This window comes from Egretta garzetta, unplaced genomic scaffold (assembly GCF_000687185.1).
Source record: "Egretta garzetta isolate BGI_Z169 unplaced genomic scaffold, ASM68718v1 scaffold45, whole genome shotgun sequence".
NCBI classification, from domain to species: domain Eukaryota; kingdom Metazoa; phylum Chordata; class Aves; order Pelecaniformes; family Ardeidae; genus Egretta; species Egretta garzetta.
Window position 1 is genome coordinate 13,349,722 of NW_009260028.1, and position 10,993 is coordinate 13,360,714.

Below are 10,993 nucleotides of genomic sequence, written 5' to 3' on the forward strand. Positions count from 1 at the left end.
TTCTCCCACATTGTATGGAACTGAAAGGAGCTCAGCAAAAAGCATTAACCAGTTAAACTGACCTCACTGTAAACTTAAATAAACCACAAGATGAGCAAACTAACTCCTTTTTGTCTCTTACCAGCGTCACTGTCAAACATGAAAAAATGAACTTGCTTTTACAGCCGTTCTTTGGCAAGAATAATGTACAAGGATGTCTTAAGAGTTTCTTTAATGTAGCAGACTATCAGCCAATGCTCTTGCCATGGGAAATATGTAGGTGTGGGCCACCAGGCTACTACAAGTGAGAGAAGTGGAGATTCCTCCTCCTTAAATGTGTGAATTGGTTTTGTGCTCCTTCGTTTTCAAAGCTATCCCTCTTGTTCACAATGAAACTCTGGAAAAGACAAGGAGTATGTGCTGCTCACGTTCTGCACGCTGAGTGAACTTTAAGACAGACACTTGCTGTGTCATCACCCAGGCAAGGAAGGACAAATCAAGGTCTGCTAGTCATTCAAACCTTTGCTTGCAGTCTCCCAGGAAATCCGAATGGTGGTCATATATTACTACTGGGAATGGCATTAACTGCAGCTCTGGGAAAACATAATAAACAGGGATGTTTAAACACCCCAAGTGCTGCTGCAAATCTGAGTAATAAAAAAGTAGGATTGTAAGCAACGTTTAGAGGTCATCCAGTCATCTTCCCCCTCCCCCCCCCTTAATTCCTCCTACCTTCATCTGCTCATGTGCTTACTGTGATTCATGCCACTTTGCACAGGCAGGGAGAATCACTGCTGTGGGTGGAAGATGCAGAGGGTTGAGGGAATTGGGCATTCCTCGTAGGCATCGGCCAGAGGAGTGCCTGCTCTTAAGCATATGACCGGGCTGTCCCTCGCTGCAGCAGCAAGGCTCTGTTCTAGCCCTGCATGCCCACATGAAGGTATTTAAGTAATCATTCATTTGCTTGCCCAAGAATTGCAGCTTGCACTTGTGAGTGGAGGTGCTCATGTCATTCGTGTGCCTCACCACCTTTTGAAAAGTGGAGGGCTGCTTAAGGTTATTAGGTTTTAGAAATCATACAGTCCCTAAGGTGAAGGCAAGCAGCTTGGACTTTTAGGACCAACAGACCTGTACAGGTGCCACCTTTTGGACTTTCTGATTGCACAGGGAGCCTAACTAACTGTGGGAACCACTGGAATACAAATAAAGAACTGTTAGAGACCAAGTGATTGCTGTCTTCAGGGTTTTTTTTAAATTATTTTTTGGTTTTATTTTAATCAATTTTACAAAATACATGGGATCTGAGACAAACATTTGGAGGGTAGGACACAAAAAGACAATCACAGTATGTACAATTCTTACATTCAAATTTTTCTGTGAAGTGGGACCCTAGCCGTTGCGCTAAGCTGCTCTACCCAGGGTAGCCTACATACCAACTGAGCTTCACTGCAGCAGCAGCAGGGGCTGTGCATGGGATTTTGTCTCTCTTCCCCACCATGGGGAAAGGGCCCTTTGTTAAGAAAGTCAAAGGTAACTATCTCCTTTACTTCAATGGATACCATTTTCATCTCTATTTTATTCTGTTCCCTTCCTTGCAAAAACAATCCTGTCTTTCCTTTGGAAAGAGAGTGGAATTGTTCCAAATCAAAACAACTTTATGGGCGTCCTTATGAGTCACTTCCCTCTGCTCCAGGGCTCACCCAGGAGTGCGGTTCAGTCACTGCTTTTCACCAGCCCACGTGAGTAGTCCTCCAGACACTTCTCAGTTCCGTAATAGGGCGATTACAGCAGCTCTGGCCCGAAAAAAAACTTCTGTACTTTCTGGATATGGTTAGCGTACGGGATCCTTTCAATCTTAGGACATCTATGCTACCTGAACGGAGCATTTCCAAAACTAAACCCGTTTAATTTGCATAGGTATCAGTTATTTAATTCTTTTTTTCCTCCAAAGGCACCATTTTTAAAGGAAGTAATGTTGTCACAGTAACAACTTCTTGTCGCACAGTTCCAGCTTAAGAATCCAGCTTTGGCACAGTGACCACATTTACTTTGCTGTGTTTCTTGACAAAAAGCGAAAACACTGAATTCAGCTTTCTAAAGCTTTTGGCTTATTTAGAAGTGGATTTTGTAATAATACATCACTTCCTTCCCCTATGTTGATGTTTTATGAACTTCCAACATCTTTCTCTGTCAGCTTCACCCTTCCGCTGAAGAAATACTACATTTCTTGTGGAAAAAAAAGTTGTTACTGATAGCCCATGACGCTTAAGAGTAAAAACAGAAGCTAAAGTTCCACAGGCTCAAGTTTCACAAGGTTTCCGTCCTTACGTTTCACAAAATATGAGCGCCTTCGTGCTTCCAGTTTTTGTCTGACACAAAGAGTAATTACCTCTTCTCCTCCTTTCAATTCTCTTGAAGGACAGCAGATGAGATCTTAGGCAAAAGATCCCTCTAGGGTCAATTATAATGTGGCCTTGTAATTTTGTGAGTCTTTTATTCTGTTGTTTAAAAGCAACACCTCAAAATCCAAAATAAAATGTTGATACCGGCAACACTAAAACTGGGCTCCAAGAAACAAATAAAAAAGCAGACTTGCGACCTCTGAGTTTTGCTGCCTTTGGCTTTGTGGAACACCAAAATGCAGGACACAAACACCTAGTGCTAGGTCTGTTGTCAGCTGTTAGCGTTTCTTTCACGTGGCTCTGGAACAGTTGTCATGCTAACCCTACAGAGCTGTTCTGCCCAGCGAGGTCCTCTGGTGAGGGAAAATTCAAAAGAGAAGGTTGGCTTCCCCAGTCATAAGTGCCAAACCCCCAGTGTGACCAGGAGGTGGAAATAGAGGGGAAGCATAGCCAGACACGGTGCATCAGCAAGGCTTCTGGAGGAAATCTGACTGTGTCCTGAAAAAGTAAAAAAAGCAAAAGTTGGCATGTAACTGGTGGTTTGACAGGAAGTGTATTTGAAGTTTGCGTGGTATCTTTTACATTAATACATTGATGGAAGATTGTTTCTAGAATCATGTGGATTTTGGCTCATTTTCAAAATTCTCCTTTTTGTGTATGTGTACCATCCAGAAAAAAACAGTCTCGAGGTATTGTGGCAAATAATTTTTTCTCCTCCATAGAAAAGGCACAGACACTCAGCAACAACGAATACAACTTCCTTTTCTCGATGACTGAGAAGACTTGTTTAAAATCCTGATAGAACAAGAACTAAGAGAGTATAAAATAAATTATCATTCTACCTACTCGGGGCCTGAGGTAGGTATTGTGATTAAGAGTCCATAAATAATGGTAATAAGTATTAACAAGCCTAGGCCACAGACACTTAGGTGGTAGCAGCTCTGTGTACTGCTGTTGGTACATAAGCCACGACGTGGACACAGGGCATAGATTATGCTTGCCACAGGTGCTATCTGCAACCGACGCTGGAGGATGTAGTATACAAGCCTCCAGTCATCTGGGACCTCCTCTGTTACCCAGGGCTGCTGATAAATGATGGAGAGTGGCTTGGCAAGCTTCTACTCCAGCTCCCTCAGTACTCTTGGGTGGATCCCATCCAGCCCCATAGACTTGTGGATGTCCAGGTGGCACAGCAGGTCGCTAACTGCTTCCTCCAGGATTATGGGGGGGTTTATTCTGCTCTGTGTCCCTGCGTTCCAGCTCAAGGGGCTGCATACCCTGGGGATAACTGGTTGGACTATTAAAGACTGAGGCAAAGAAGGCATTAAGTACATCAGCCTGTTCCTCATCCTTGGTGGCAATGTTCTTCCCCACATCCAATACTGTGTGGAGATTCTCCTTGGCTCTCTTTTTGTTGTTAATGTATTTGTAAAAACATTTTTTGTTATCTCTTACAACAGTGGCCAGATTGAGTTCTAGCTGGGCTTTTGCCTTGTAATTTTCTCTCTGCATGACCTAACGAGATTCCTGTACTCTTCTGGAGTTGCCTGCCCCTTCTTCCAAAAGTGGTAAATTCTCCTTTTTTTCCTGAGTCTCAGCAAAAGCTCCCTGTTCATCCAGGCTAGTCATCTTCCCCACTGGTTCGTCTTACAGCACACAGGGATAAGCCTGCTCCTGCTTCTTTAAGACTTCCTTCTTGAAGAATGCCCAGCCTTCCTGGACCCATTTGCCCTTCAGGAGTATCTCCCAAGGGAGACAGCGTCCCAAACAGACCAAAGTCTGCCCTCTGGAAGTCCATGGTGGAAGCTCATGGTAGCTAAGCCCAAGATGGCCTCCGACCACCACCTTTTCCACCAGTCCTTCTCGGTCTGTAAACAGCAGGTCAAGCGAGGGACCTCCCCTGGTAGGCTCACTCACCAGCTGTGTCAGGAGGTTATCTTCCACACACTCCAGGAACCTCCTAGACTGTTTGGTCTCTGCACACACTCCAGGAACCTCCTAGACTGTTTGTTCTCTGCTGTGTTTTATTTCCAGCAGATGTCTGGTAAGTTGAAGTCCCCCATGAGAACAAGGGCTAGCAATTGTGAGACTTCTGCCAGCCGCTTGCAGAATGCTTCATCTACCTCTTCATCCTGGTCGGATGGTCTATAACAGACTCCCAGCAGGATATCTGCCTTGTTGGCCTTCCTCCTTCATCCTTACCCATAAGCACTCAACCTTATCATCACAATCGTTGAACTCTAATCAAAACACTCCCTAACATACAGGGCTACCCACCACTTCTCCTTCCTTGCCTATCCCTTCTGAAGAGCTTATAGCCATCCATTGCAGCACTCCAGTCATGAGAGGCATCCCACCACGTTTCCATGATGGCAACGAAGTTGCCTGCTGCACAATGGCTTCCATCTCCTCCTGTTTGTTGCCCATGCTGCATGCATTGGTGTAGGTGCACTTGAGCTGGGCTATCAATTTCACCCCCAACATTGGCATGCCACCCCTAGGCTCCTCTCTAGTGAGCCTGGTTATATCCCCTGCCTCCTTTGAACCTAGTTTAAAGCCCTCTTGATGAGCCCCAACAACTCATGAGCGAGAACCCTTTTCCCACTTTGAGAAAGCTGAGTTCCATACGTTGCCAGCAGGCCCAGTCCAAGTCCTTCTCTGGGAAGATCAGGCTGTATATTGTTTTCTATGCCTAGTTTCCATACCTGTTTTCTAATTCTCAGGCTGTTGCTATTGCTGTGGTATCGGCTTTCAGGATGTTGCTGCAGTTAACTTATCACTAGTAGAGGCACTTCCTCCCCCTCTTCCTAGAAGGAGGATGCAGTATTAACGTGTAAAGAGCAAGTAAACATCTCATAGCCCTCAGTAACTCTCTGAAGTAAATGTAGGATTATAGCAAGTCTCCTGGCCTCTTGTGACCTCTTCCAGGCCTATGCACATTCATTTTTTGCAGAAAAAAAACCCCTTTAAAACAAGTTTTGATTGACCCAAAAGGAGTCTTGCAAGAAACCAGAGCAACAGTGAAATTAGAGTCTTTAAAATAATTATGAAAAATAATCAATCCAGCAAATAAGCGAACAGAAAAGAAGCAGCAGTGAAACAGATCAAAACTGTCTGTTTTATATAAATATATTAAATATCTACTAATCTGGTTATGATGACTGCAGAGTGTGAGAACTGTTTCTGCACACAGTGCCTTTGTTCTCAGCAGGTCGTCTAAGTCAGTCCCTTCCAAAATAACAACTAATACAAAGCAGATTCTTTTCCTCCCTTTCTTAAGAAATTGCTGAAAATAAAAATAATGGAAGCTGCGGCTGATGATTTTCTTTAAAAGAAGTTGACAACAGGAAATTTTTTTCCTTTTTGCAAAAAATTATATTTCACATGTTAGGCTTCTGTTATTTCCTCCGTCCCCAGGCTCCCTAAAATCCAGCATTACAAGAACCTTCAGGGGTCCGAAGTGTGTGATTCAGTTTGTTCTCCTGTAGCAAAGTTGAAGCACTCCCCCTTGTCCCAATCACTTTTTTTTTTTCAATGAAAATACTTTTTCGTGGTTAGAAATAGTTTATATTGATGAAAAGTTGTCAGAAAGTCTTTGGCCGAGTCAAACATATGTCCAACTATCTCCTTTAATTACAGCCTACTTACCTTTTGGTTTTGAGAGACTTCTGTTGCTACTGCGTTAAAAAGCTTGACCCTTGATAATTTCTTATTTCTTGTGGAAGGTAACAGCTAGAGATACTCTAGCTCCTGTTCTGTTTGCTTTTATGATGTTATAATGTGGAAATGTGTCACTGAAGGCACATGGTACCTTATGGAATACAACTCCATTTTTTTTAAAGACCTTTAGGTGAGCTAGACAAGCTGTCTTAGGTCAAAAAAGGGTATTTCCTGTAATTTTTCAAGTTGGTTATTGCTCATGAAGTACAGAGCTCATTTTTTTCTGTGTGGTCATGAGATAAAATGCTGGAACATTTCTCCTCCTTAGTTTCTATTCGAGTTTATTGCTGCTTAATCTGGCTGAAAGGTATTGTGGCTAAACTTATTACGTTAACTGTAATATAATTATTGTTATGTAATGGATTATCTCTTCCAGCTACAGTGCGTTAAATACAAATTGCAGCTATTGATTTTTATATGACAAAATGTTACAGGTTTGATATCAATTTAAGCTTTTGTTGAGCTAATAAGACTATTTTGGCTTACAAGCAGGATTTTTATGGGAGAATTTACTAACAATGGCATGTCGGAGCTGGACAGCCCTTCTGTATTGCATTCACTCCAGAAGTGCTTACAAATGGACCTAATGTAGTTACTTCTCTGTAATGATTAAACCTAGACATTAGCATCTGCACTGTACTTCAGAACTGACTTTGGATGAGATCTACTTTAATTTTCCCAGAAGAGCTTATGTGGAGTCATTAATCATGTATTTTTAGAATATTTATTACCTTATTTACCCAGCAGGACCCCTCAAATCTCTTGATCATTCATACCAAGGTAATACAAAGGCCTTAAGTCCCAGAACCCAATGGCTTCCATGTTACTTGTTTTTTATTGATTTTTATGATGCCCATAATGGTGAGTAGATTTATGGACTAGTGACCACTGGCACTTCAGTGTTCTTCTTTCTGCAGTCTAGGTCTGTCTTAGTGGTGGAGATATTTTTCCCTGTCTGGGACAGCTGTATTTTGCTAGACTTAATAAGAGAGAGCAGGCACTGTAAGTCTTTTGGACTTTCTCTATTCAGCACATTTTACCAATCTTGCAAATTCAAATTAAAGTACTGGATAATCACTTAGACACGTAGCAGGTTAAGGAGTATTGCCTTACCAGAGGGGGAAGGAGGCTCCTCGGTGCTAGATGGAGCTGGAAAAAACCACAATAATCAAAGTTATCTGGGTGAGCCTAGAACACAAAAAGGGTACTGATAACTGGTCTAAGGGTTAGTGGGTTTTTTCTGAGAAAGAATACATTTGTCAGACAAATTGAAAGTTTAAATATGTCATGGAATGAAATCAGAGTAAAAGACACCTTACTGCTCCCCAAAATGATGAAAACATTTTGATTCTGCATTTTTAAAACACTTTTTTTACATTTTGAAAACTGCAAAACATTTCACTCCTTTGAAATTTTCTGAAGTATTTCACTTTTTAAAAACATTTTTCTCTTGCGAATGATGTGCATTAAAACAAAGATGCTAAAGGGTTTATATTACTTGAAAACAGATTTTTGCGATTTTAAGCAGAATCAAATGCATGTGGTTGACCATAATGAAAGTTTCCAGCTGATTTATCCAAGCAAGACACCTTAAAAAGCTATGATTTGTTTTGATATGTATCCCCTTTTTTTTGATTTGCTTTTTCACTTGGTCAGCTGGTCAAACCCAATGCCCCATCATTCTTCTGGCCATGCTTGTAGGTAGTTCAAACATGTTAGCTCAGTTGTTTGGCATTATTTAAGCATGTGTTATGGTTTCACTCATTTTCCTAAGGAAGAAAAATAATAATTCTTGTTGCATGTGTCCGGCCTTGCTACCAGGTCCACATCTTCCAGCTGTGGGGGAAAAGGTAACTAACAACTGCCCGTCTTTCATCTGAAAGGGTATATGGCCTGGACTTCGGATCCACTTGCCTGAGATGAAACTAATTCTGCTTCACAGACCCAAGTGCAAACAATGAAATAAACTCTCCTGTTCCTCTGGGACAGGGTGGATCCGGGACAGTACAAACCCACAAATAATCAAATGCTTAGAAGTTGGGGAGACCTCATTATTCATTAATGTCTCCTGCAAAGGGAGGGGGAGAGGCAGGCGGCTTGTCTTCAGGAGCCCTGCTGCTTCTGTGGATATACTGTGCTGAAGCTTAACAAGGACACAGGTTTTTTTTCCTTCTCACTTACTCTTCCAGCAAAATCAAGGAACAGTGTGAAACTGAGTGAAGATTTGCTTTAAAAATTGGAGTCATCCCAGTCGATGGCCATGTATGGCTTGTCAACAAGAAATGCTGCCCTCAACTCCCTCCCTCTGAACTAAAAAAGAAAATCTCACCTGATACAGAGAGTGTAATTTTAGATTTCTGTGTTTCGTGGGGATGATCCCCAGTCTGTTTGTAGATGCAGGTATATACAGCTGTGTCCTCTAATTGGACATTGGAGAGCTTTAAGGAAAAGTTGCCATGCTTCATCTGGTCCGAAAAAAGACTAGTTCTGCCCTGGTAATGTTTGTCCTGGGACTCCAGCGAATCCTGCCCATTGTGAAAAAAGTGCACTACGACAGACTCTATCTGCCAGTAGAGCATTGAATCGGAAAGGATCAGCTGTCCAGGAGATGTGGTGGTGCAAGGCAAAACGACGGTTTCTCCAACGAATGCATGGCACGTTGTGTCTGGTTGACCTGGAATAAAAAACAGATAACTTTCTCAGTGTGCAGCAGAGCTGGGGACACAAGGTTTCCTATAGTTTGGCTTCATCACGTCATTATTGCCTCTCATCCTCCCCCTTCTTCTGCCCACGTCCTCCTGCTCCCAGCCAGGCAGGAGGCTGGATGTGCTATGCCAGGACCAAGGGCCTTGCATGCCCGGCGCCCAGCCAGCTGTGCAGCAGGACAGATGTTGCTGCGTGCGAGTTGCCTTCACTTTGTCAGTGTGGATGTTGCTTGAACTTGTCTCCTTAGCTGGTGATTTTTCTCCCAGCTTCTGGGGATCTTAGTCTTTGACATCAGGTGTCTGGTTTGATTTTAATTAATTGGTCAGTTCCAAGAAGAAAAGGGGATGCAGGGAAGTGAAGACGGGCAGACATGATTAAGCGAGTTTTGGTTTTCTAGGAAGTCTGCCTGAAGAAAGAAGAAGTGTGAAAAGGGTGTTCAGCAAGAGAAAAATCCTGGATGAGTTTGGTCTCCCCCAACTCCCGTTGCTAGCCTATCAGATCGTGGCTCCTGATTTGTAAATAATGTGGTAGAGGCCCCCATCTCCCTTCCCCTGTGACATCTTGCAGAGGGTCTGACAGAACAGGGCTTTTTTTCTGCAGGTCTGGCTTGGTGCGCTCTTGCTAATACCTGTCCTGTGGCCTCTCATGCTCTTGGGCATAGTTATTCTCCCAGTACCCCAGAAAGAAGGTCTGCCATTCACGGTTTAGGTAAATGACTTTTCCAAGGCCTTGGGGAGACAGATAGTTTGTACGGGTGGCCTGGACAACAGGCAGAGTTGTTACCAACCTTACCAACCAATTCCAGCACGTGCAAGAACCAGGGTGAGGGTAGCCTGCTGGTGAACAAACAGGCAGACAGGCAGGGCAGGAAGCCAGATGCATCTGACAAATACACATTTAATAACTTTGATACTAATTATTTGTATACATTCTTCCAAGTTAGTTCAAAGTACTAAGACTTGCACAAATGGGGGAGTCTGCCATTATCATGTAGGACAATTCTTACTATTGTGGTGTTGGATTTTCTAGAGGAAGACTGGGTTATGGAAGAAGCTTTCTATGCATTTATAAAGCATAGACAACTAGGTATCTTCAGCACAGAATGGGGGCTTAAATTAACTCTTTGACCAAACCTGTTTCATAAAATGATTTTATAAATTAAAATGCAGATTAATGGATTTGGATGGAAAACTCATCCCCAGCAGGAAGCAGAACAAGAGCAGCACGAGGCTGCGGTTGTGCCAAGAAGAAAAGCTAAAATTCGCTGTGAAACAGCTCAGTCTGTTTTCGCGGCCAAAGTTCTATGACTCACAGGGGGTAAGTAATCAGCCTAAATATAGAAATAAATGTTCTTGGTCTCAGTGTGGTCATTCCTGTGTTCTAGGCTTGCACCAGCTCTGTGCATGTATTGGTCTAAAGACCAAAGAGAGGCTCAGTTCCCTCTTGAAGTCACCAGCATCAGCCAGGGCTCAGCTTGTTACATGCTCGGGCCTCTGTTTCCATATTAATCAGGGTCTGTTTTGAGGCTTTTTTGGTGTCACATTGTGTCCACCCAGACAGATGTGAAAGCACAAGGAAAAGTACAATTCAGAAAGCTAAATCGCAGAGCCAATAAGTGTCTTCGCTGAGAGCTCTATCACCAAACATCTGCTTTCCTTAGGTTTTCAGATTTTTCAGTTGAAAACCCCAGTCCACTTTTGCCCGACAATGTAAACTTTTAGCTGAAAAAACTCATGTATCCCTGGTGCTATTTCTGGTTGTCAGTGGAAGGAGGCTCCCCTTACTGCATGGAGAGCTCAGCTGCCTTCAGACCTATCAGTCGCTGACCAGGTTTTGCTTTGAACCTGCCTACCCAAACACGGGTCTCATTTTATTTTTAATAAAGCTCAGCTTCCACTGTACTGTAACCTTACCGCCCTAGCACGCATGACCCTGCGCTCCCCAAGGAGACCTCCTCAGCCCTGCAATTAGTGACATACAGGGCCACCGGCTGTACCCAGCACAAGCTGGAAGGGCCACTGCCAGGGGAGGAAGGGCAGGGAGGGGAGGGAGCAGCCCGAGCCCCATCCCTGAGCTGTTTGGGCCTGGAGAGCCCAGTACGGCAGCTGTGCTCGGCAGAGTCTCTCTGAGGCAAGGCCATGCCTGAAAGCGGACTGCGGTTATGGTTGACCGTGGCTAACCACGGC

The 10,993-nt window shown here is 43.5% G+C and overlaps 1 protein-coding gene across 4 annotated transcripts in view; it reads right to left on the minus strand.

Moving 5' to 3' along the window:
- Positions 1–1,368: 1,368 nt before the first annotated feature.
- The window catches only part of LOC118452512 (V-set domain containing T-cell activation inhibitor 1-like), a 36,464-nt gene continuing 26,839 nt past the window's right edge, over positions 1,369–10,993 (minus strand). For all 4 annotated transcript variants that reach the window (XM_035896455.1, XM_035896453.1, XM_035896456.1 and 1 more), the window contains 3 exons: positions 8,431–8,775; positions 7,215–7,250; positions 1,369–2,879 (listed from right to left, as the gene is read on the minus strand). In XM_035896455.1, coding sequence (XP_035752348.1) covers positions 2,776–2,879; positions 7,215–7,250; positions 8,431–8,775 — 485 coding nt within the window. In that variant the 3' untranslated portion in view covers positions 1,369–2,775. The remainder of the gene's footprint in view (positions 2,880–7,214; positions 7,251–8,430; positions 8,776–10,993) is intronic.